Below are 27,071 nucleotides of genomic sequence, written 5' to 3'. Positions count from 1 at the left end.
CTAGAGTTGCTTAGCACTGCTGAATGATTTTACTTTACTCAGTTATTCCTGAATTAGCCCGCATTGCAATGTAGTTGTGGCTTTAGCATTGACTTAAGCCTTTCTTTCATTTTCACTTGTCTAATTGTAGAAGTTGACTGGGTTGCCCAATTAATTTGTAGGCATTTCAAAATCCATATTTATTATGAGATAGTTCTCAATATTATTCATATGATAATATCCCATTCTCCCATTCCAATAGGTGAAATTATCACTGATCCTGTCTGAATCGCCGAACCAAAGGACGCTGGGCACGTGGCGCTCTCCTAGTCGATGGCGCAGGCCTCCGAAGCTCAGGTGATCCTGCACAGAAGTCGGGCCGGGAAGGGGTTCCCGGCGGCGACCCTCCGACGCTCAAATCAGGCAAAGCTCAATAGAGAGAAAGGGGCTCCAAAACTCGTAACGTGCGTACCTCCGGCGAAGTAAGAGGTTCCTTATATAGAGTGGTGAAAGAACTAATGCACGTCCACCGAGGTGCATACGTGTCTGCAGCCCATGCCCCGGTATGCACCTGTCAGAGAGCTTACCTGACGCCATACTACAACAATCCCATTGCACCTTCGATGGGACAACCGGACACCCCGTTGTCAGACTAGGAGTATGGCCTAGCCATATGACTTGACGGCTGTCAGAAGATGTTCCCCATTCTTTACTTCTCATAATCCGGGGCGTCCGACCGGCTGGACAGGGAGTCCGTCCGGCCGGCCCCTCCTCCTTTTACGCGCTGGCTGGACGGCACTCACCTTGCGTCCGGCCTGCCGTTGACATTGGTGTGCTGGGGAAATTTCCAGTAGGCGCTATGTAGAGACTGTTAGTAGTGTCATTTTCTCCTGGTTCTTCCGCTCGGCTCTTAACTACTGTTTCGACAGAGCGTCGGAACCCCGACCCGGTCGGGGCGCCTTTTACTACCGAATGTCCCTTGGTCGGCCGATCGGTCTTATCCATTTCTTCCAAGTCCGGTCGGCTCACCCTTCTCCGGCGGGCTACTTGGCCATTTGACCTCCACGTGGCATTGACTCCTCGTTAGGGGGTCCCGGGCTCTTACCACCGGATCACTTGCCTTCCCCTCGAGTCTAGTCGAAGGAGGCGAAGTCCGACTGACTGGACTGCCGATCTGAATGAGCAATGATCGTTGCATTGGGCCGCTCGGCCAGGCATAAGGATGCTCGTCCGTTCGGCGGCATCTTGTCCGTGCCTTGTGTTTTCTTGGAATCCATGTCCAATGCTTTCCCCTACTATCCATCACGTGCGCTGCGCACGGTAAGGGGAGCTCATTAAATGCGGCCAGTATCCCGCTGACATGTGGCGATCGTGCGTTTGTCAGCGTATGGTGGTGGCGTCACTTCCGATGGGACAGCCGCCGTTTGAAATGAACGGCTGGATGACACCCTCGATATCGGCGACCTGGATCGGACGGCGGAGGTTGCTCCCGGGAGGCGATGTAAAGCCCGCGACTCCGATACCGCCGCATTGTTGCTTCCTTCTCCTCCGGCGCCCCTCTGCTCATTTTCTTCTCCGGCGACCTTGCGTTCCGGCTCTCCGGCGCCCCTGTAATTTCTTCTGATCATCTCCCTTGCTTGTAAGACCCTTTTTCTTGCTCCCAACATTTTTTTTCTGTCTGTTAATCGTCTCCTTCAGTCGGTTCCCATCCATTCCTCGCTTGAACCTTCCCCTTTTGTCCCGCATTCTTGTCTTTCGAGCATGACCAGTACTTCGCAGTCGACCGGCGGTGCTCCGGGCCTTTGGTATTCGACCATGGAAAGCCGGTTCGACGAGGAGGACGCCTTGCGCCTTACTCGAACCTATGACCTTCCGACCGACCACCAAATAGTGTTAGTTGTTGGTGCAATTTCCAGCGGGTCAAGGTTGACCTAGTTGACCAAGCGTAAACCTTGGTCATGGTTTCGATGTTTGACAATACAGAAAGACATGAAGACATGGACAATGCAGGTGCAGTTGTCCATGCGGAGAGATACTGATCAGGGTCTGATCAGGTTGGATGAAGAAGAGTCAAGTAGGTCAAGGTTGACCGGATACTTGACTGGGAAGTCCTAACTGGGATGTTAGGCAGTTCGGAAAGTCCTGGTGAGTGAAGCCAGGCAGTTCGGAAAGTCCTGGTGAGTGAAGCCAGGCAGTCAGGAAATCCTGGTGAGTAAAGCTAGGTGAAAATCCTAGTGAGTGAAGCTAGGTGAAAGTGAAAGTCCTGGTGAGTGAAGCCAGGCAGGGGAAAGACCTAGTGAGTGAAGCTAGGCAGTTTGGAAATCCTGGTGAGTAAAGCCAGGTGAAGATCCTAGTAAGTGAAGCTAGGTGAAAGTGAAAGTCCTGGTGAGTGAAGCCAGGCAGGGGAAAGACCTAGTGAGTGAAGTTAGGCAGTTTGGAAGTCCTGGTGAGTGAAGTCAGGCAGATGGAAAATCCTGGTGAGTGAAGCCAGGCAGTTGGAAAGTCCTGGTGAGTGAAGTCAGGCAAGGGAAATCCAGATAGGTCAAGGTTGACCAGACATCTGGTGAAAAGTCCAAATATGGAGACATGGCACGAGAAAAGTCCAAGTATGGAGACTTGGCACGGAAAAGTCCAAGCAGGGAGCTTGGCACAGGAAAAGCCAAAGTATGGAGACTTGGCACTGGAAAAGTCCAAGCAGGGAACTTGGCACGGGAAAAGTCCAAGTATAGAGACTTGGCACGGAAAAGTCCAAGCAGGGAGCTTGGCACGGGTAAAGTCCAGGTATGGAGACTTGGCATGGAGAAGTCCAAGCAGGGAGCTTGGCACGGGAGAAGTCCAAGTATGGAAGCTTGGCATGGGAAGTCAGAGAGGGCTCGGTAGCTCGGTAGCTCGGTAGCTCGGTAGCCCGGTAGCTCGGTAGCTCGGTAGCTTTGACTAGGTCAGAGAGGGCTCGGTAGCTCGTTCTCAGGACCAGGTAGGGTTTAGGGTTGGGAGCTCTAAACCTGGATCATTCTGGTGACCGATTAGTAACCAAACAGTATGCTACTGTATGTTATCTGATCGGTCTGCAGACCGATCAGAAAGCGAACAGAAGGCAAAAAGAAAAGGAGGGGATCGGTCTGTGGACCGATCCACATGCACCCTGATCGGTCCACAGACCGATCAGGAGACGATCAGAGAGTTGGGCGAGTTCTCTGTGAAGAGTGCTGATCGGTCTGGGGACCGATCAGCATAGGTCCTGATCGGTCCCCAAGACCGATTAGGGAGGCCTCGGACCGATCAGGGTGGAGCCTGATCGGTCCAGATATAGCCGTTATGAGTGACAACGGCTATCTCCGTCTTCTTCGCTATCTTCTTTGCAGTGCAGGTTATAAAAGGAGATCGAGGGCTTCTACAGCACTACTTCTTCTTCTCCCTCTCCTCATCTTCTACCTCTTGCTTCTGTAAGAGCGTGCTGTTGCTAAGCTTTGCTGAGCTCTTCTTAGCTGAAGCTTCGCGTGAGCTTCCTCGGCTGGGGTCTCCAACAGTTGCTGCTGTATTTGGCCCGTGAAGTTGCTGCTTCATCAACAGCCGACGAGAAGGCAAGATTGTTTGTTTTTACATTCATATTGTTGCTTCTTCTTGTGTATTCTTGTACTCCTATTCTTGCTGGTGCAAGAAAGATTATGGCGAGGTTTCTCCACCCAGAAGGAGTATATATATTAGCCGGTTCTCCAGGGACTCATCCACCAACGGATTGATAGGCTTCGTCCACCTTACGGATACGCCGAGGAGTAGGAGTATATCTCCGAACCTCGTTACATCGCTGCGTGTTGAGGTTTGATCTTCTTCTTTCTCGTGTCTATTTGTTATTTCCGCTGCACTAACCCTAATCGTAGGAAGAAACGGATGATTTGGGGTCGGCTATTCACTCCCCCCCCCCTCTCTAGCCGCGATCATCAATCCTAACAAGTGGTATCAGAGCCAGGTTGCTCTTCGTCGGATTAACACCCGGGGGAGCACGAGCTAGAGAATGGATCGACTCGGAGAAGACATCACGATTCCACCCTTCTACGAGTGCTACGACTTCGCGGATTGGAAGGTAAGAATGAAGTATTTTCTTATGACTAACCTAGCAAATTGGAATTGTGTACAAGTAGGTTTTATTCCTCCGGTGGATAGAAAGGGAGAACTTCTCAAGAAAAAGAAGTGGACGAAAGAACAAATCCACCAATCCTCAATCAACGACGAGGTAACGAAAATCTTTGAATTTTCATTACCTAGTGATGTCTTGCGTAAGATAGGTGGATACAACGATGCCAAGGAGTTGTGGAACAACTTGGCTAAGCTCCATGAGGAGAGCTCCACTTCAAGTCATGAAGAGGAGTCAAGTGAGCCAAGTAGCTCACATCAGGGAGGAAAGGAATTAGAAGTTGAGGGCTACTCAACATCTAAGGAAGAAGAGGAGGAGAGTTCTTTTTCAAGATTGGAGCAAGAAGAAGAAGTCTCTACTTCCGGAAGGGATGAAGAAGAAAGCATACAACCATCCTCAACCCTAGGTAACTCAAGCAATTTGCTTTCAAGTAAATTACATATAATGTGCTTTGAGTGTAGGGAATATGGACATTACAAGAGTAAATGTCCAAAGAGGATTAGGAAGACTCCACCGGCACCAAAGGTCAAGGAAGCCGGAGTCCCGAAATGCAAGAGCAAGGAGCACGTGGTGTGCTTCCAATGCAAGCGAAGGGGACATTATAGGAGCCAATGTCCGAGGGGGAGGCAACCTCACAAGGACAAGAAGACGAGCACATCGATAGGGGGAGCTAAGGCAAACCCTAAGGTATTCTTTAAGGCACATTCTTGCAATCCTTATAAGGCACATGCTAGTAATTTTATTGCAATTGTCAATAATGATAAGCATGGTAATCTTAGAAACCGATACATGTGCTTAGGTGCCAAACATGTTAGCCTAGATAAGGACAATACTAGAAAAACCAACCCTAGAATTAACTCATCTAAGGTTAAGGAAAACCTAGGTAGGAATCCCAAAACAACTAGACATATGCCTAGGAATACCTCAAAGAAAAATGACAAATTAAAACTTGAGGTATTAGAAAAGGAAAATCAAGTCTTGAGGTCAAGACTTGACACTTTAGAAAAGACCCTTAAGAATTTGGAGAAATCATCTTTAGGGCCTAAGGGTCAAAAGCAAAAGCCCAAGGACATGAGAGGTTTGAGTCACAAACCTAAGTCTCAAGTGGTCAAGCCCACTTATCATAATGTTCCATTCGATTATGGAACAAGACCTAGGGCTAGGAAGACCATCACCAAGGTCACAAGAGGAGTCACCCCTAGAGTTGATCTTGATGAGTCCCAAATGACCAAGGCTTTAAAGCCTAAGAGGGTCATTAGGAGGGTTGCTAGGGAAGTCATCTCTAGTGAATATTTAGTGAACCCAATGAGCTCAAATAGGTATTGGGTTCCTAAGAGCATGATTCCATCATGCTAGATGGATTAGAGTATGCCAACCTTAATTGAATAGGTAGTTAATCTATTCATGAAAAAAGGTGGCACTTTAGGAATTTTCAAGGTGTAATCAAGCCTTGAAAATGAAATGAAAAGTTATTCCTAAGGTGATTAGGATGTGCCAATCATATTTGAGGAGTTGTCTAGAGTCAATCTAATTGGCACATAGTGATCTAAAAATCTTTGGTATAAGATGCTAGGTCTATTACACTTAGGAATATAGAACCTATGGCAAAATGATCAAAACTATCAAAAATGGCAATTAAGGCTAGAATTAGGTATCTTCTATACCTTTACATGTTATTTGCCATATATTGTTTGCCATATGTCATGTCATGACATCATATTTAATTTATTATCATTTGAAATGTCATGATAATGCTTAGGTTAGTTAAATGTCATGCTCTATTTAAGTTTCATACTTTATGCCATGACATCATGACATTGGCACATGTTTTTACTTATGATATCATTATATGCCATGTCATCATCTTTTGCATTTATAATCAATTAATTTGATTTAAGGACAAAAACACAAATTTGATATGGAGATCAAATTGTTGTTTAGAAAATGCATGAGAACTTAGCCTAAGATGACCTAAACTCATATCTCACATCAAAATTGACTTGGATGTGTTTGATACACCTTAGATATGTGTGAAATATTAGGATCATGAGTTAGGATCAAGGTGCATAGTTCTTGTACCTAGATGAGCCTAATTCGAAATTGAGGATCATAGGGAAAGCTTGTGTACAAGTCATGTACATTTAGCCCTAAGATTGTGGTCCTAAATTAAATGGTTTAAAATCATTTCAAAATTGATTTGAAAAACCTTGATGAAGCTTTTCTAGTGATAGCATTCATCATTGAACAAGTTGATACAAAGATGAGTTAACTTTGAGCTATTTCAAAGTTTCTCGAACTTTGTATCAAGTTTTGAAAATGGAAGTTATTTTCGTAGAAAACTATTTTTCCATGATAGTATATGTTATGAGGAATGTATCCTCAAAGTTTTACAATTTTTGGAATTTTCTAGGAGTTTCTGAATTTCGGGAGGAAAATCAGAAATTCTGATATCAGACTTGTGGACCAGAGAGGATTCTGATCGGTCCAGGAAAGAGTGGATCGGTCACTAGGACCGATCCAGGGGATGCTGGATCGGTCACTGGACCGATCCAGTGAAGGCTGATCGGTCTGGTGACCGATCAGAGCGTGCCAAATGCTGATTTTTCGATTGTTGACTGAAATTTCAGCTATGGGAGTTGGTATTTTGAAGGTTTGAAACTCTCCAAGACATTGTTGGTGCAATGGTCAAGGGGGAGTCGACCTTTAGGGGGAGTTGTCATGAGTGATATGGGATTATCACTAAATTGACTATTGACATTAGTATCAAGGGGGAAATTAAGGGTTTCAATGAAAGGTATGGGACTTTCATTAGGAAGAAACTCTTGACCTTGATTCACTCTTTTTAATGTGTGTCAAAAAGGGGGAGAATGGAGAATGTCTAGAGAATGTTCAAGGAAGAACATTGGAGTTAGTGGGAGAGTTTGTTGATCACAACGAGTGAAGTTGTGAACAACGATAACTTACTCTTCAGGGGGAAAGTTTGTTGATGTGTGCCAATAGGGGGAGAATGAAGGGTTTAAGTTAGGCCTTCATTATCTAAGAAGGAGAATGTAAGGTTGTAACTTATGTTTCATTACCTAGTGGCATGAGGAAAGTTGAGGCTATTGGATTAGCCTAACTTAAAGGTATTGTCAAACATCAAAAAGGGGGAGATTGTTGGTGCAATTTCTAGCGGGTCAAGGTTGACCTAGTTGACCAAGCGTAAACCTTGGTCATGGTTTCGATGTTTGACAATACAGAAGATGTTTGACAATACAGGAAGACATGTAGACATGGACAATGCAGGTGCAGTTGGATGAAGAAGAGTCAAGTAGGTCAAGGTTGACCGGATACTTGACTGCGAAGTCCTAACTGGGATGTTAGGCAGTTCGGAAAGTCCTGGTTAGTGAAGCCAGGCAGTTCGGAAAGTCCTGGTGAGTGAAGCTAGGCAGTCGGGAAATCCTGGTGAGTAAAGCTAGGTGAAAATCCTAGTGAGTGAAGCTAGGTGAAAGTGAATGTCCTGGTGAGTGAAGCCAGGCAGGGGAAAGACCTAGTGAGTGAAGCTAGGCAGTTTGGAAATCCTGGTGAGTAAAGCCAGGTGAAGATCCTAGTAAGTGAAGCTAGGTGAAAGTGAAAGTCCTGGTGAGTGAAGCCAGGCAGGGGAAAGACCTAGTGAGTGAAGTTAGGCAGTTTGGAAGTCCTGGTGAGTGAAGTCAGGCAGATGGAAAGTCCTGGTGAGTGAAGCCAGGCAGTTGGAAAGTCCTGGTGAGTGAAGTCAGGCAAGGGAAATCCAGATAGGTCAAGGTTGACCAGACATCTAGTGAAAAGTCCAAGTATGGAGACTTGGCACGAGAAAAGTCCAAGTATGGAGACTTGGCACGGAAAAGTCCAAGCAGGGAGCTTGGCACGGGAAAAGCCCAAGTATGGAGACTTGGCACTGGAAAAGTCCAAGCAGGGAACTTGGCACGGGAAAAGTCCAAGTATAGAGACTTGGCACGGAAAAGTCCAAGCAGGGAGCTTGGCACGGGTAAAGTCCAGGTATGGAGACTTGGCATGGAGAAGTCCAAGCAGGGAGCTTGGAACGGGAGAAGTTCAAGTATGGAAGCTTGGCATGGGAAGTCAGAGAGGGCTCGGTAGCTCGGTAGCTCGGTAGCTCGGTAGCTCGGTAGCTCGGTAGCTCGGTAGCTCGGTAGCCCGGTAGCTCGGTAGCTCGGTAGCTTTGACTAGGTCGAGAGGGCTCGGTAGCTCGCTCGGGACCGTAGGGTTTAGGTGGGAGCTCTAAACTCGATCACCGTGACCGATCAAGAATCAAACAAGATGCTATCAGATGTTATCTCGATCGGTCCGCACCGATCGAAAGCGAATGAAGGCAAAAGAAAGGAGGGATCGGTGCGTGGACCGATCCATGCACCCGATCGGTCCACACCGATCGGAGACGATCGAGAGTTGGGCGAGTTCTGCGTGAAGAGTCGATCGTCCGGGACCGATCAGATAGGTCCCGATCGGTCCCCAAGACCGATCGGGGTCTCGCTGCAGGGTGGAGCTTGATCGGTCCAGGTATAGCCGTTATGAGTGACAACGGCTATCTCCGCCTTCTTCTGTCTTCTTTGCGGTGCAAGTTATAAAAGGAGATCGAGGGCTTCTACAACACTACTTCTTCTTCTCCTCTCCTCACCGCTACCTCTTGCTTCGAAGAGCGTCTTTATTCGAGCTTTCTTGAGCTCTTCTTAGTGAAGCTTGTGAGCTTCCTGGGGTCTCCAACGCTTGTCAGATTTGGCCCGTGAAGTTGCTTCATCAAATTACGAGAAGGCAAGATTGTTTGTTTTTACATTCATATTGTTGCTTCTTCTTGTGTATTCTTGTACTCCTATTCTTGCTGGTGCAAGAAAGATTGTGGCGAGGTTTCTCCACCCAGAAGGAGTATATATATTAGCCGGTTCTCCGGGGACTCATCCACCGACGGATTGATAGGCTTCGTCCACCTTACGGACACGCCGAGGAGTAGGAGTATATCTCCGAACCTCGTTACATCGCTGCGTGTTGAGGTTTGATCTTCTCCTTTCTCGTGTCTATTTGTTATTTCCGCTGCACTAACCCTAATCGTAGGAAGAAACGGAAGATTTGGGGTCGGCTATTCACTCCCCCCCCCTCTCTAGCCGCGATCATCGATCCTAACATTAGCCACACCGGCCGATCGGCCTCATGAACCGCCGTCCGGCACAGTTCTTTTCTTCCGAGACCAATTTCTAGCCGGACTGCGTTTTCCACCCCACCAATTTTTCTTACAAGTTTGCAATTATTTTCGCATTCCGCTCGGCCAGGTAGTTCCCAACTCTATTAGGCTGCTGAGCGGAGTGATAGTTTTGTTCAAACTGAACGGCATTCCCTTAGACCCAAAAATTTTCCACTACTTTTTTTATCCCAAGCAAGCCGAGTGGGGCACCTTTGTTTTCCAGTCTAGGATAGGCTTCGTCCTCTTTGATAATATGCCGAGCTCCAACAAACATTGGAAGGAGCATTTTTTCTATATACGTTTTCCCGAGCGGCCAACTTTTCGTACCAAGTGGCAGACGGCACTGCCAGCGCAACCGGAGCTCGGCAAGTTTAGAGGCGACGCGGCCTACCTTCATGCAGCCGAACGGCTAGTTGGTCAGCGCTATCATATTGACAAGCTGCTCCTTCCGGGCGTAATGCACATATTCGGCTTGTCTTCTACCTCAGCCGATCTGCCCTGCAGCATGAGTAAGTTCCCTTATCCTCCCGTTTATTTTGTTCTAACCGATTTATTTCTTGCTTCTGCAGCTGAAGTCATGTGGCGTGCTAAGGCGACCGAGAAGCTCAAATTGAAAGCCGCTCAGATCGAGGCGGTGAAGAACAAAGAGGTCGCCGAGCGGGGCTTGGCTCCAGCTGATCCGGCCGGCGAAGAAGGTGAGGGGACTCCAACTGTCCCCGAAGCCTTAGACGCCCCTGCCTCTCACGATGAGGCCGTGGGCGACATAGAACCTTCTACCGAAGCCGAGGTGGAGGGTCGTTCGGCCGATGATGTGTCGCTACGCACTCGGAAACGCCGACGACCGGAACCCGTCTCTACCACAACTCCACCTGATGAGCCACAGCCCGAGCGGGGCGCGGATGCTCCGGTGCTGTCCGGGACGGTTTCCTTAGAGAGTACACCGACCCCACATGACTCTCCGAGGGCCAGCTCTGAGGCGCCGCAGTCCGGCCCTTCCAGGACTTTGCGCTGTATCAAGCGTTTGGGCGAGCTTCCCTCCTCGTCCACCGGTGGGTCGTCCGGCAAGGCCGACGCTTCTCAGAGCGAGCCGAGCGGCCAGAATTTAATTAAAACCGTTCTGCACCTTCCTTCGGAGGCGTACATGGCTGCTGCTGATCGGCCAATGGTCCCTGAGCAGCAGATCACCTTGACGGGCCCTCTTGCCCAAGCTTGGGTGGACGCTCGGCGGCGAATAGCCAAGATGACTCCCGGGCAGCTCGGCGACAGCAACCTACAACAGGCCACCGGGGTATGCTCTGTTTCTTTGTTTGCGTATTTGAATTATGTTTTTAACCTGTCCACATTTGCTAGCAGAACTGGGTGGAGCAGATCGCCATTAGCGATCGATTGGCCGAACTGGAGGATGAGTTGAAAAAACAAAAAGCTGCGGGGGGTACTGGGCAGTCGACGGCCGATCTGGAGAAAGCCAAAAAACTACTGGATGCCGAACGGAAAAGGGCTTCCGATCTGGCGAGCAAGGTCGTTCGGCTTGAGGCAATGATCAAGCAACGAGATAAGGAGATCAAGACGGCGACCACCCGGAAGCTCCAGGCCATCGATGATATGGACCGAATGAAGGTGGAGATCCGAGGGCTGGAGCAACGCATCAAGGATCTGGATGCTCTGCTGGCTACCGAGAAGGAGAGCCGCTCGGCCGATCTCCAAAGATTTGATGGAGACTTGAAGGATCTCCAAGCCGCCAGCGACGCTGCCCACGCCGCGCTCAAAGAATATCAAGAGGGGGAGTCGGCCCGTTCTGACGAAGTGAGGAAGGCGTATCTCCGCTCAGAAGATTTCGGAGAGAAGTTTACCGACAAGACCAAGGGCCACCTACCGGCCGAGCTAGCCATCCCCCCCGAGGACCTCGCGACAGTGATGGGCGCCATCCCAGACACTCTTTTTGATTTTGACGAGTGATATGCGTTTTTTTGAACTTTTTTGTATTCCAGCCGTTCGGCTCAACGTACTTTTGTAGTAACTTTTTTGGTTCACCCAGTGCATAATAGATAATCTTTTCTGTTCCTACAACTTCTGTTTTGACAAGAAATTTTTCTTTCGTCACATTTTAAGTGTTCTTTATAACTCCTCCGCTCGGCTTTACGCTATAACGTGGACTCAAGCCGCTTGCCTTCAATAACATCTTTCGCCATGCAACTAGGTAGCCGCTCGGCGCTCGAACGTCATTCGTTCACTTGCTCACATTTTTAATTCTAATTAACCATCTCTAGCTTTGCTCCTTACCTCAAAGGGATTTGCGCTAGATTCTGGCAATGCGAGCCGCTCGGACGTTTATAGACGCCGGCTCGTCTCTCGATATTTAACGTCGGAGCTCGACGGTCTTCCGCGCGGACGTTTATAGACGCCGGCTCATCTCTCGATATTTAACGTCGGAGCTCGACGGTCTTCCGCTCGGACGTTTATAGACGCCGGCTCGTCTCTCGATATTTAACGTCGGAGCTCGACGGTCTTCCGCTCGGACGTTTATAGACGCCGGTTCGTCTCTCGATATTTAACGCGTCGGAGCTCGGCGGTCTTCCGCCGGACGTTTATAGACGCCGCCTCGCCTCGATATTTAACGCGTCGGAGCTCGGCGGTCTTCCGCCGGACGCGTTTATAGACGCCGGCTCGTCTCTCGATATTTAACGTCGGAGCTCGACGGTCTTCCGCTCGGACGTTTATAGACGCCGGCTCGTCTCTCGATATTTAACGTCGGAGCTCGACGGTCTTCCGCTCGGACGTTTATAGACGCCGGCTCGTCTCTGGATATTTAACGTCGGAGCTCGACGGCCTTTAAGGCTAATTTTGACGCTACCGCTCGGCGGACACATTGGCTATCCTTCGAATTAATTTTGTTTCCTGCATTACAATGACATGGGCGACTAACATATACAAAAATTATCTACATTCGTGCACCTTTCACCCCGCTCGATAAGGCTGGAGATGATTTGCACTCCACGGTCGATCCAGCTGCCGCCCGTCTTCATCCTCCAAATAATAGGCTCCTGAGCGGAGCTTTTCAATAATCTTGAAGGGGCCCGCCCATGGTGCCTCTAGCTTGCCGACGTCGCCGACCGGCTTGACTTTCTTCCAGACTAGATCACCGACCTGGAATGATCTGGGGATTACGCGGCGGTTGTAATTTTGCTTCATCCGTTGCCGGTACGCCATCAGCCGGACGGATGCCTTGGCTCTTTCTTCTTCGACCAGATCCAGCTCCATGTCCCTCCGCTCGGCGTTGTCCTCATCATAGCTTTGGATCCGAGCGGATTCGACCCCGATTTCAACAGGAATGACCGCTTCGCCGCCATACACCAGGTGGAAAGGCGTGACACCCGTCCCTTCCTTTGGAGCCGTTCGGATGGCCCATAAGACGCCCGGCACCTCATCTGGCCAACTTCCTCCCAGATGGTCGAGCCGAGTGCGTAGAATGCGAAGAATTTCCCGATTGGTTACTTCGGCTTGACCGTTGCTCTGGGGATAAGCCACGGACGTGAAGTGTTGCTCGATGCTGTAGCTTTTGCACCAATCCTCTAGCATCTTCCCTGTGAATTGCCGCCCATTGTCGGAGACCAATCGGCAAGGGATGCCGAACCGACAGATGATGTGTTGCCAGATAAATTTTTTGACCATCTGTTCGGTGATCTTGGCTAGCGGCTCGGCCTCCACCCACTTGGAGAAATAATCAACCGCCACTAGCAAAAATTTCCGCTGCCCGGCCGCCATCGGAAATGGACCAACAATATCCATTCCCCATTGATCGAACGGACATGAAATTGTTGATGCCTTCATTTCTTCTGCCGGTCGGTGGTTGAAGTTATGGTACTTTTGGCATGAAAGGCACGTTGACACGGTCCGAGCGGCGTCTGCTTGTAAGGTTGGCCAAAAGTATCCAGCTAGCAGGATCTTCTTGGCTAGTGCTCGTCAGCCCGGATGTCCCCCGCACGATCCTTGATGTACTTCTTGGAGGATGTAAGCCGAGTCCTCCGAGCTCACGCATTTCAACAACGGGCGTGAGAAAGCCTTTTTATAAAGCTGATCGCCGATGAGTGTGAATCGACCGGCTCTCCTCCTTAGCAGCTGGGCTTCATACTCATTGGATGGTGTGGCGCCCGAGCGGAGGAACTCTATGATGGGCGTCCGCCAGTCGCTTGGAAATGTGAGGCCTTCCATCCGGTCGACGTGTGCCACCAACAGTACTTTTTCAATTGGCTGCTGAATTGCGACCGACATTATTGAGCTCGCGAGTTTGGCTAACTCATCAGCTGCTTGATTTTCTGCTCTGGGTATCTTCTGGACAATAACTTCTCTAAAATCGGTTTTCAGCCAGCGTAGAGCTTGAGCCGAGTGTTGATTTCAAGGTATCGGAGAGCTGAGCGCCAATGCGAATCCGAGTGTGGCGTTATCGACCGGCTCCCACATGCCGCGCCCCACTATGAGGGCCTCATACTCTACTTCATTGTTGGTAGCCTTATAATCCAGTAGGACGGATAAGTGCATCTTTCTTCTTGAGGGAGAGCAACAATATTCCAATCCCGCTTCGAGCCGAGTGGACGACCCATCCACATATATTCTCCACATAGCTTCGGGCTCTGGCTTTGCACCACGAAATCGGCTAAGGATTGCGCTTTGATTGCCGAGCGGGGCTGGTATTGGATGTCAAATTCACTTAACTCCGTCGTCCATTTGATGAGCCGCCTGGACGCTTCTGGGTTCAGTAATACACGCCCGAGCGGGCTATTGGTTTTGACAATGATGGTATGCGCCAGGAAGTATGGACGAAGACGCCGAGCGGCGAGGACCAGAGCGAAAGCCAGCTTCTCGAGCCCAGTGTAGCGAGATTCAGCATCTTTTAAAATATGACTAAGGAAATACACGGGCTCTTCTCCACTCGTTCTCACTAAACCCGAGCCGATTGCATTCTCGGTTGAAGATAAGTACATATAAAGTGGCTCACCAGCAGTCGGCTTGGCTAATACTGGGAGAGAGTTCAGATAGGCCTTCAAATCTTCGAACGCCCGATCACATTCTTCATCCCAGTGAAACTTAGTGGCCTTGCGCAATATTTTGAAGAAAGGGAGGCTCCGGTCGGCAGTTTTGGAGATGAACCTGGAGAGAGTCGTTATCCGACCGGTCAAACGTTGCACTTCCCTCGTGCTTCTCGGTGGCGGCATGTCTTGCAGAGCTTTCACCTTGCTGGGATTTGCTTCAATACCCTGCTCGGTCACGATGTAACCCAAGAAACGTCCTCCTTTCGCTCCGAACAGACACTTCTGGGGATTTAGTTTGACGCCATATTTGCGTAGCGTTCGGAAGGTTTCTTCCAGGTCGTCGAAGAGATCCGTCGCTCGGACGAACTTAATGAGAATGTCATCCACATAAACTTCTAGATTCCGCCCGATCTGCTCTCTGAATACTTTATTCATCAAACGCTGATATGTGGCCCCCGCATTCTTCAGTCCGAACGGCATCACATTATAGCAATAAGTGCCGTCACGAAGACTTTTTCTTGATCTTCACGGCGAGCGACACTTGGTGATAGCCCTGGTGCGTCAAGCATACAGATTAATTCGCAGACGGCCGTAGAATCTACCAGCTGATAAAATCTTTCGGCAAGCTTTGTTGAGATCCCGAAAATCTATGCACACTCTCCACTTGTTGCCTGCTTGATACTAATACTACGCACAACCAGCTGAACCGCACTCGCGATATGGCCGGCCTCCAAGTTTTTCCACCTCCGCTCGGATGATGGAATTTCGCTTAAGTCCCTTTTTCTTTGCTTCACCGGCGTCCGTCGGACATGTAGCTCATCTTTGCGCGAAATTCGAGCGCCTGCATCGAAGACATCATGATTTCTTCGAGGCATTGGGTCAGCTCCTCTTTCTTCTCCTCCAGATCGGATGCAATAAAAGTCGTGGCCTCCGATCGGGTTGGGTGAATCTGCACTTCCTCTTTCTCTTCATAAATTAAAGAGGATGGCTTTTCGGTGATGGCGTTTACCTCGATCCGGGCGCCTTCCGAGCGGAACTTCTCGGACCATCTCGATGTAACATCGCCGAGCTGCTGATCTCCCGTGCTTCTCCCACTTTGTCCTCCACGGGAACTTGATCTTTGGAAGGTTGAGACGATCGCTCGGAATTCGCCGGTCGTCCCAAAATGACGGGGACGAGGGAGAGTCGACCACCACAAAGTTTGTTGTCCTTGTCCTCTGAGCGGCTCTTCTCCTAGCGAGGCCGCCAACCGGGAACTTCGTTACCCATAAACCCGTAGAGCGGAGTTGTCATGGGTAATAGCTCGCTCGATCAATTTGCACTGATCGAACGCCTTCTTGAATAAGATGTTGACAGAGCTCCCTGTGTCACGCGATGAATTGTGTAATTGGCTATTACCGCTTTGATGAGCGGAGCATCGTGGGGTGCTTCAACTCCTTCCAACCGGCTGATTTCGGTCCGTCGCCGCTCTTGGCCGCTGATCGCATGAATTTGGGACGCTTGCCTTTCTAGCTCGATTGAGTCTCCTCCGGCCGGCCCCAGCAATAACGTTGATCTCGCCTTGGGAAGTATTGTTTATTTTCCTCTTCCCGAGCGGACGGGATCGTTCTCTAGAAGCTCGGCGATTCTCCGCCTTGAAGGCCGATCGGGGGCCTGTTGCTGCGGCCTATCGGTTCATGTCCGTTCGGCGTCATTTGTCTCCTGTCGACCGAGGGAGACCGTCGTCCGGCATTCCGGGGCATGAGCCACGAAGGGAAAACTTCGACAATCCCTTGTATTATGCGTATCCGTCCGGTGGAAGGAGCAGAACATCGGGGTCCATTTCTTCTTTGGCTTGGGCTTGGCGTGTTGTTTCCGCTCGGACGGAGGGGGCCGCTGGCTGGAGTTTCTTTTTTCCTGGCCGCTTGCGCTTCTTCCACGTTGATGTACTCGTTAGCCCGGTGTAGCATGTGATCATAATCCCGGGGCGGCTTTCGGATGAGCGATCGGAAGAAATCTCCATCCACTAGGCCTTGTGTGAAGGCATTCATCATGGTTTCCGAGGTGGTCGTTGGAATGTCCATCGCCACTTGGTTGAACCGCTGGATGTAAGCTCGAAGTGATTCATGGGCTTCTTGCTTGATGGCGAACAGGCTCACGCTCATTTTCTGGTAGCGTCGACTGCTCACAAAATGGTGGAGGAAGGCCGTTCGGAAATCTTTGAAGCTCGTGATGGATCCGTCCGGCAATCTCCGGAACCACCGTTGAGCCGATCCCGAGAGAGTGGTAAGAAAAACTCGACATTTTACTCCATCTGTGTATTGATGGAGAGTAGCTGTGTTATCGAACTTACCCAGATGATCATCTGGGTCGGTTGTCCCATTGTACTCGCCGATCGTCGGAGGCACGTAATGCTTGGGCAGGGGGTCTCGTAGAATAGCCTCTGAAAATTGGCGATTGATCCGTTCTGGCGATGCGTCCGCTCGGGGGGCTTTCCCCTTTCTGTCATCTCATCTAGGTATTTCATCCGAAGAAGATCCCCTATCCCGGTGGGCTGCCACGGCTTCTGGGGTGCGGAAGCTGACGTTGCTTGCTGCTCTGGCCGTTCGGCGGCTGCCTTCTGTTTTTGCTCCACAAGCTTGGCGGCCCTTATCTCGATCAGAGCGTCAAGTTGCTCCGTTGAAAGTGTCACCGCGTGTTGTCGTCCAGCCTCGTCCATTGTTTCCGTTCGGATGCAGGAGCGTTCCCACAGACGGCGCCAAATTGATCCTGTCCGAATCGCCGAACCAAAGGACGCTGGGCACGTGGCGCTCTCCTAGTCGATGGCGCAGGCCTCCGAAGCTCCGGTGATCCTGCACAGAAGTCAGACCGGGAAGGGGTTCCCGGCGGCGACCCTCCGACGCTCAAATCAGGCAAAGCTCAATAGAGAGAAAGGGGCTCCAAAACTCGTAACGTGCGTACCTCCGGCGAAGTAAGAGGTTCCTTATATAGAGCGGTGAAAGAACTAATGCACGTCCACCGAGGTGCATACGTGTCTGTAGCCCATACCCCGGTATGCACCTATCAGAGAGCTTACCTGACGCCATACTGCAACAGTCCCATTGCACCTTCGATGGGACAATCGGACACCCCGTTGTCAGACTAGGAGTATGGCCTAGCCATATGACTTGACGGCTGTCAGAAGATGTTCCCCCTTCTTTACTGCTCATAATCCGGGGCGTCCGACCGGCTGGACGGCACTCACCTTGCGTCCGGCCTGCAGTTGACATTGGTGTGCTGGGGAAATTTCCAGTAGGCACTATGTAGAGACTGTTAGCAGTGCCATTTTCTCCTGGTTGTTCCGCTCGGCTCTTAACTACTGTTTCGACAGAGCGTCGGAACCCCGACCCGGTCGGGGCGCCTTTTACTACCGAATGTCCCTTGGTCGGCCGATCGGTCTTATCCATTTCTTCCAAGTCCGGTCGGCTCACCCTTCTCCGGCGGGCTACTTGGCCATTTGACCTCCACGTGGCGTTGACTCCTCGTTAGGGGGTCCCGGGCTCTTACCACCGGATCAATCACCATTGAAGAGAGGAGGGTGGCTTGTGCAATCCTTTTTGTGAAGACATGCCTCAAAAGCAAATGTATCCAAGTTGTATTAAGGTCTATGACAAGATATGAGTTTGGTTTGAGTTTGATATGGTTGTAATTAGGATTTAGATTGAGTTTGGACTAGGACTGAATTATTAATCAATTTAATTGTTTGTTCAGTCTCAAAGCACAAAGTTTGTCCTATGTTAAATTTAGATTTTGCTTTGAGCTAATTGAGCAAGAGTTTCCTAATTTAGCTTGTAGGTAGTGGTGAGACATATGGGCTCCTTGATCGGAACAATAATCCTAAGACATTGCTAACTTAAGAATCTAGTACTAAATTAACTTTAATACAATATCGTGGTCTAATTGTTTTAGAGTGAGGTGAATTAGTTTTAACTAGTTCCACTTGACTAGATACACTACGTAGGGTACTCCTTACCCAACCTAGACATGCATCTAACCAGGCTTTCCTAGCCTACTATCAGCTTAACCTGTTCTTATAACAAATTGTAAGATTAAACTCGACGCTAGAGGGGCGGATGAATAGCTACTAATTTTATGAGCATATAATAACTTAAAAAGTAATTGAATTAGAGTAGCATAGTGGAAACTGATTCAATCAAGTAAGACAAAGTAATATAACTATGCAAGCAGCTGATCAATCAAATTAGAAATGTAGACATATGCAACAATTATAAAAATATGATTTTTTTTATAATTTCCAAAAAGCCTCTGGAGATGGAAAAACCTTACAAAAAAAAAATCTAAAAAAATTAAGCACAAATACAATCAATATGACAACACAAAAAATAAATGAAAATGTGACTTAAGTATTACCGATCTAAAATAAAGCGCAAGTTGCAGCATGTCGTAACACAGAAGACAAGAGAGCACTAGAGCACGGGTACAAGAGACTTAGATAATGAGTAATTGAGTGCTTTTCAAGCTTTGCATTGAAGCCTTTTTATAGTACTCGTTCGATCGCTGGAGACTCGGTTGCCTGGGGAGGTGCTGATATGGTTCAACTATTATCCATTAGATAACATTAACTAAGCTTCCCAGTCGACTAGACTCCCTCTGGTCGCCTGGAGAGGAGTCAACCCTGATATTGACCTGACTCGCTCGGGTTGCTGAAAACATCATCTCCCGATCGACTAGAAGTTGCTTTGGTCATCTGTATCCTCTAGTAGCCTTGAACTGATACGGTTGCCTAAACCCTCCAAAATACTTCGTCGACAGTTATGACCAGCCAGTTGCTCTAGACTCCCTCTAGTAGTCTAGAACTATCGAACATTACTTCCCTACAATGGTTGCACATAATAAGTAGGATAGAAAATATAAAGTTACTTGCACTTACATTGAGTCTAGATATTTAATCCTAAGCTGACTCATTTAGATTGAGTTGCCAAGCTACAACTCCTAACTAATTCCACTTAGGCTTATTTGCCAAGCTTCAGCTCCAAGTTTACTTCACTTGGTCTTATCCGCTAAGCTTCATCTCCCATCTTACTCCACTTGAAATTGTCCGCCAAGCTTTAACTCCCAGCTTACTCCACTTGGACTTGTCCACTAAGCTTTAGCTCCCAGCTTACTTCACTTGGACATGATTACCAAGCCTTCAGCTCTCAGCTAGCTCCACTTGGACTTGATTCACCTAATGTCCAACTAGGACTTTCTTGCTTGATTCTAACCAAGACTTAGCTCATGCTTGACTCCCAATCAAATCTTCAGTTGTCTAGTTCTAGTAGGACTTAGTAACTGCTTAGTTACCAATTAGGACATCACAACATGTCAAATAATCTGTACCTGCACACTTGACTCAAATTGTAAGATCATAACTAATCTAACTTTAACCTTTGTCATATATTAAAACTTTAGATTAACTGTTGTACTTCCAACACCAACACTTACCTATCTAGATTTTACTACTTGGTATCCGGTCCATTTAACCTACAAGTGGTTTCTTTATTAAGCTATCATCACCTACAAACTTAACAATCAAGTAGATTACATAATATTTAATTTTAAATTATTTATCATATATTAAAATTTAGATTTGATCATTTGATACCAACACTATTTGAGCAGGATTCATATGGTTTTGGTTGATTGATTTGTCGATTGTATTTTTATTTAATTTTGTTAGGTGTCTGAGTTTAGGTGCAATGGTATGAGCAATTAAGTTTAGATGACAACTTAGGGAAGGTAAAAATAGTTAGACATCCTTTTCCATATTGATTCAAAAGGGGGCATCCCTTTGATAATTCAATTAAAAATAAATACCATAAGAATTTTATGAAAAAAAATACATTATACAAAGTGTTTTTTTTCCTTCCTCGGATTCAAACATATCCCTATATCATCAAATAAATTCATGACAAAAGAAATGCAACTTGAGTCGAAATAAGCTATTAACAGGTCACTTGGTAGCTTTAGGGAGGTAAATGAACAAAGTCGCTCGTGAACTATTCGAAACTCGATTCGATAAAAGCTTGTTTGAGCTTGTTTAATGAGGCTCGATAAGATAAACAAACCAAGCTTAAGCTTCGCAATATTCGGCTCATTAACTCGTGAACACGTTCGTTAAGTTCATTAAGCAACTTTTAAATAAAAAAAATAATTTTGATATTGAATTTATAGATTTTACACTCTACTTATAAAAAATATAAACAAATATATTAAATTTATTATTAAAATAAAATTATAAATTTTAATAATAATATTATAATTTTCTCTAAATATATAATTAAGTTTTTAATGAATATTTAAATTTATGATTTATATTTATTAAGTTCGTTTAGGCTCGATAAAAGCTCGAATAAGCTCATGAGCCATGAATATATTCGTTAAATAAAACTCGAGCTCGGCTCGATTATAAACGAGTCAAGCTCAAATATTCAAGGGTTTAGCTCGGCTCGATTACATCCCTAGGTAGCTTTGCTCTCACTTTCAATTCTAACAAAAAGAGTTAGCTAACAATGTCATATTAGGGATATGATTAGTCAAATAAAATTCGTTGTTATTCAATCTTAGTGTTGGGTTGTGGCTAAGGGTGAGTATTCAGTTACAATCTAATTAAATCGAATTAATCAAACTAAACTAAATTAATTTTTCATCAAACTAACTAAACCAATTAAATTTTTAATAAAAAATGAACAAACCCAACCGATAAATATCATTTAATTCTGTCAAAAATTAAATTAATTAAAATTTTCTAATTAGAATATTCAGTTCAATTTAATAAAAATTAAGTGTTGATCTAAAAATTAAAATCTAAAAATTCAAATGATCTAGAAATTTAATTTATTCTATGCATTCGATTTGATTGAATAAAGATTTTTAAAATTGAACCTTTAACCATCTATTTAAAAAAAAACTAATTTTTTTTAAAAAATAGAACCAAAATTTTAAATTTAATTGATTCGGTTATTCTATTTAATTGTTTTTTATTTTTTTATTTTTTTTGGATATGCAGTTTGACCAAGTGAAAAAGAATTGGGCTTAATGGCATCTCCAATCCATAACCAAAACATCAAATTTGATATAAATTTAATATCAAATTGCTCTAATCCATACACCAAATCTCACCCCAAATATGATGATGTGAATAGTGCAATACTAAATATGGTGTTGCACTATTCACATCACCATATTTGGTAATGGAGAGAATTTTTTTTAATTTTATTATATTATTATAAAATCAAATGTAATTAATTAATAATAATTATTTTTTATCTTTATTTATAGTATAATTAAATGTAATTATTATTTATTATAAATTTAAATTAAGTGTATTTAATAGCATATTTAAATTTTATTATGTATATTTGTAAATATTTAATTTATTAAAATTATTATTTTAATTTTATTTAATATATTTTAATTATAATTATATTTATAAATTTATTATATTGTATTTTCAATTAAGTATCCTTGTTTGTTTTAAATATAAAATAGTAAAATTTTTTATCCTAATTATGTGTGATTTTATAATATTTTTAAAATATATTTATGCTTGAATAATTATATAATAAAATTAAAAATAAAAATAAAAATTATATATATATATATATATATATATATATAAATTAGTTGTATATTGAATTTTAAAAAATTTAAAATATCAAATTTTAAGAAATATTAATTTTAAATATAATAATTATCATATAAAAAAATTAATAAGAATAATAGAATATTTTAAATAATATTTTTTTTTAGTGTAATATGATGTTGATGGATTAGAATTGAAATAGTGTTTGATGTTGAAATTATATTATTTTAATGTAAAAATTATATCAAATTTAATGACGTGGGTGGGAGATGGTCTGATATTCATATGAGGTGAGTGCTTTGCCGAGGCGGAAAGTAGTTTAATGAGAAAGGATAGTGTGACTCCTCCTGTCTTTCCGTGTCCTTATTTGGAATCGATGGGCAATAAGAATGACTATTTCGGTACCAGTGACCGCTACAAAGCGTAGACTTTGTTTTTATCGAGTCAAATCGCATGGTATTAGTAAACGTGCAAAGCACATTGTGATCTTTCCAATTTATGAAATAATCTTCTTCGCTCTCAAAATCCAATTGTGATCTTTCCATTTTAGGAAATTATCTTCCTCCTCGCTCTCGATGCCAGCGCGTTGGAACCCTAAAAGCCCCATCGATAGGAACAAGATGCGGGTTTTGGCGAGTCTCACATGGCGTCTTTTACTCCGCCTCCTCCTATCGAGAAGAATGACGTGAAGCCCTAGCGGCAGCAAGTCTCCCTCTGGATCACATGGGGGACCTGTTCCTGCCTCTTCGGCCCAGATAAAGAGGCACGCTGCTTCTGTCAATCTTCTCGTAATCTCTTTCATCTTTATTTGAAATTTTCACTATCTATTTCATCATTTATCTTTTTTTTTTTTCATTGGTATCTAGCTATTTCGTCATTTCTCGTTAAACAATGTGAAAGGGATCAATCCGTATATCAGGTTGGTGTATATAGTTGCCACAGATTACGACTCTGAGTTGATATCGACTTCTAAAGAACATTAGGCGAGATATCTTTCTTTGCTCAAAGTATCCAACTTTCACATGTAGCGTTTTTACCCATTCACAGTTTGCAACTCTTGATCTTCTATGACTTGTTTCTAAAACCGGATTCTTTGGTTCTTTTATCCTTAATTAATCCTCCTGCAGTTATCAATAAATAGAAATTCTGTTCAAACTTCTAGTTTGTTGTGCTCTGCCTCCTCAGATGATCAACCTTTTATGGGCTACAATGAAATTAGGCGTCCCAAAATTCCTTTAACCAAAAACTAGTCGAAAAAAAAGAGACTCCAGGGGATGTAAGTCTCTATCAATATAATTTAACCAAAAACTGCTTAAATTATTATCGTAAGAGCAGTAGAGATTGGCTATCTGATTCTATAGAATTTTTCTTCCAGTCTATTTATGGACTCACACTTCTTATGAGCGATAGTTCTAAGAAACTGCTTGACATTCATATTCTTGGTGAACAAGGAAGGCGTCTTGTTTCAACTTCACTGGCCAAGAATCGTGAGTTTCTTTCTGACCCACAGTAATGAGAGATAGGTGCTTTAACCAAAAGCTGGTGAAAACAAGGCTCCAAGGCATGTAAGGGCATCTCCAATACATGATTTATGATTTATGAGAGATTTGTAAAATCAAAAAAGTTAAATAAAAATCCTTGAACTATTATAGAGGTAAGGTTTGAGCTTAATTTGTAGTTTATGAGTAGTAGTGAAAATTCTAAATTTGCTCTTTTTCTCAAAATTGATATGATATGCATGAAGGTATGCAATTCATGCATGAATTGGATTAAAAAAAGCTCATTTAGAGCTCTAAGAGCATCCACATCAGTTTCTATATAATATCTCTAAAACTTAGAGTAAATTATCTACTTTATTAAATTTAGACAATCATTTTTTATTACATATTACATCAGCTATCCTAAAATTTTTATTATTTTTATTATTTTTATTGTTTTCTTCTCCCTCTTCTATTTTTTTAATTTTTTCTTTCTTCCTATATAATATCTACTTTTATTATCCAATCTATTTCCTTTATTTTTTTTTCTCTCTCCCAAATTAAATGATATTTTAATATTTAGAGAATGAATTTCATTCCCTAAATATAGAGACACATTATTTATGAAATCTAAATCTAGGGAATGGATAGGGTAGGGAATGAAATCTAAAACTTTTTTTTACGTAAAATATAAAATATAAGGTAAATTATGTGTTTAGGGAAGTTGATGTGGATGCTCTAACCGTTGAAGATATTTCAATAAGTTTTAAGTTTTCATATTGTTGATATGACATATTGAGATCATAAAAAAAAAGCTCATCTAGAGCTCTAAGGGTATCTTCAATGCAAGCTTTGTGAGAGGTTTATAAAATTAAAAAACCTCAATAAAAAAGCTTGAACCATTATAGAGATGAGGTTTGAGGTTTGTAGCTCAAGAACGGTATTGAAAACTCAAACCTGTTTTTTTTTCTTAAAGATGGAGCTTGTAATTAATGATAAAGTAGTGTTGTGTTTTGATTTGTGATTTATAATGTAGAGAGTTATATGATTTGTAACATAGGGTCCATAAAGAAGTTGTAGGGAGGTTTTTTCATTGTAGAAAGAATAGTAGATTTTTCATTTTTTATATGACATATTGAGGGCTACAAATTTAACTATTCGAGATGTGCTCACTATTGGAGATGCCCTAAGTCTCTGTCTAGGGATTTGGACCATAAATTATTCTCATAACACCAGTAGGGATTAACCATCTAATTATGTAGAACATTCCATCCAGTCTATTTATACAACCACCCAAAGCCATCCGTGATTTACTTTTGGGTCCAACTTCACTGGCCAAGAATCTTCACGAGTTTCTTTCTGTTTGATTGGACCAAAGTCATGGGAGTAAGGACAAGAAAGCTTGTTTATTAGCTTAGGTTTTATAGCAGGAATCTTGGTTTAAATATTGTTTCTTGCATATAGATCTTCAGATGGGTACAAATTAAGTTCAATGGGAGGCAGGAGAGGAAGAGATTTGATGCAGGAATGAGTTTACTGGATTGTAAGTGATGCCTAGTACTGAGGATAAAATGTGCTACTTAATTTGTGTCCATTACTTTTCTGTTATTCATTCTTTTCTTTTTATTTTTTTTTTCTTTAAAACATAGAAATGCATGTGCCCCTATGCTATGCAGATGCTTGATATTTGTTTGAACTTAAAGAGCTTTCTATCTTCAAAGATGTGTTTTCCCTATCCAACTGCACCAGTTGTGGGTAAATGCACCAATTTCAAATATATTGGAATGTCTTTATGAAGACTGCTAAGGATCAAAATTGATTATTGCTTATGATAAAAATTCAAAATGTTAGGAAATGGTTAAATTTAATATTTATGATGTAACATTCCCACCTGATTAAGAGAGTTATGCATGCATTATCCGTGGAGTAAAATTTCAAGATAGTACAAGACAACCAGTAGCTACGTTTTATGAGTCAACTGATAGATCCAACAATGCACTGTTGTAGAAGGACAACTTTAGCATAAACAAGAAGACAGATTTATCGCTCGAACTAAATTGATACAGTGTTAAAGATTTGATTAGGTTATTTTCAAAACTTAAACACTTGAAAACTGTCCAACTGATGTCTCTTTCTTTAAATGTTTTCCTGAGGAAATAAATCACTTTGGGAAATGTAATCGAGCATCACTGCTCCATCATTTAGTCTTGTTGATGAAAACTTGTCTCTACTTATTTATCTTCAGATAATTCCATATCTGACAAGCTGAAACAAGAACCCAATGACTGGCCACAAGCATTGTTGGCAATCGGCACATTTGGAAATAATAGATTGAAGGAAGAACCTCAGAAGGATGACCATCCTCAGAACCTCCATTGCTCTGATGATTTAACTGATTTCACAGTTGAAGAGGTTAATAAACTACAACAAGAACTAACAAAGTTACTCATACACAAGTCAAAGTCCAGGTCTAGTACGGGAGCAGGGATAGTTGAAGAAGGTAGAGTAAACCCGCCATTGAACAGGTTCCGAAATTGGCCATCAAGCTTGGAAGTTGACAGAACTGCTAGTGCCAAATTTGAATCATTGGAGGATGAAAGCAATGGGGACCTCTCACCTAACACTACGATCGTACTACCCAAATTGAAAAATATGTTGTTGGGCGACCACAATGTGAAGAAGAAAAAACCCATTTCATTCCTTCTCAAGAAGATTTTTGTGCGTGGCAATGACTTCACACCAGCTCCAAGAAGAAAAAACCCATTTCATGCTTGATTCCTTTCAGAAAAACTATTGCGTTCTACAATTGTAAATAGATTCAAAAATTAGCCGATCTTTTGTTTGTGCAGTTTACAATGCGTGCCAAGCCTGGACCTTCAAATGCAATAGACATTAATTATAAAAGAATACAAGGGGTGGAAGTGAGGGGTTGTGGACAAATGTAGATCAGATGATCTTCAAACATTGTAGCGCCTCTTATAAACTAGAAAAAGTTGGATGATAGGAACGATTTGATCTGATGACTTCGTCTAGATGTAAATATAAATTAAATCGATTTGAGCATATTTAGTATCATTAATAACATATTCATATGAAAAGCGGAATTGAAATTGCCAGCCATTGCGACTCACACTAAATTGTGTTTGGTTTCGGAATTTTTGGTGCTTTAAACCTTGTCTCACTGAATATAATGATGTATATTTCAGTGGAGAGAGTAGGCTTAGGGACCTCCAAAAATGAATATGAATATATATAAACTCATACCATCACACTGAGTTGGTTGAAAAGAAATTACCATATCCTATGATTTGTGGAAATCATGGTCCGCAACATGGATCACAAAGCGGAGATCATGGACCACTTAACTGTTAATGTAGTTGATATTAATAATTAAACTTTAATTTTGATGAACCATAAATAGTTAAAGTTAGATTATGTGTGATATGATATTTTTATTGAATGTGTAGAAATTGACAGGTTTAGAGGACCTGACATCAGGTTGAGGCCCAGTTAGATCTGAGGACCTGATAATAGAGCAAAATATGACTTGATATATGACTAGAAGTCTAGCTGAGTCTACGGGATCTAACAACTGGCCAAAGTTCAATTGGTTTTGCAGACCTAACAATTGACAGGAAAA

At 43.9% G+C, this 27,071-nt stretch overlaps 1 protein-coding gene and 1 long non-coding RNA gene across 2 annotated transcripts; both read left to right on the top strand.

Annotated features, from left to right (window-relative positions):
* The first annotated feature begins 22,336 nt into the window (after positions 1-22,336).
* On the top strand, positions 22,337-23,611 carry LOC122049331. The gene is made up of 2 exons (XR_006130930.1): positions 22,337-22,409; positions 22,504-23,611. It is a non-coding gene; the product is annotated as an uncharacterized LOC122049331 (long non-coding RNA).
* A 2,037-nt stretch (positions 23,612-25,648) lies between these two features.
* Positions 25,649-26,432, top strand: LOC122048486 (protein LAZY 4-like; the record flags this gene model as incomplete). The annotated part of the gene is made up of 1 exon (XM_042610049.1): positions 25,649-26,432. A coding segment is annotated over one exon (558 nt), but the record flags the coding sequence as incomplete, so codon positions are not given.
* Between the last annotated feature and the right edge of the window lie 639 nt (positions 26,433-27,071).

This window comes from Zingiber officinale, chromosome 2B, assembly GCF_018446385.1.
Source record: "Zingiber officinale cultivar Zhangliang chromosome 2B, Zo_v1.1, whole genome shotgun sequence".
In the NCBI taxonomy this organism is placed as follows: Eukaryota; Viridiplantae; Streptophyta; class Magnoliopsida; order Zingiberales; family Zingiberaceae; genus Zingiber; species Zingiber officinale.
This window is presented reverse-complemented; position numbering and strand designations above follow the sequence as displayed.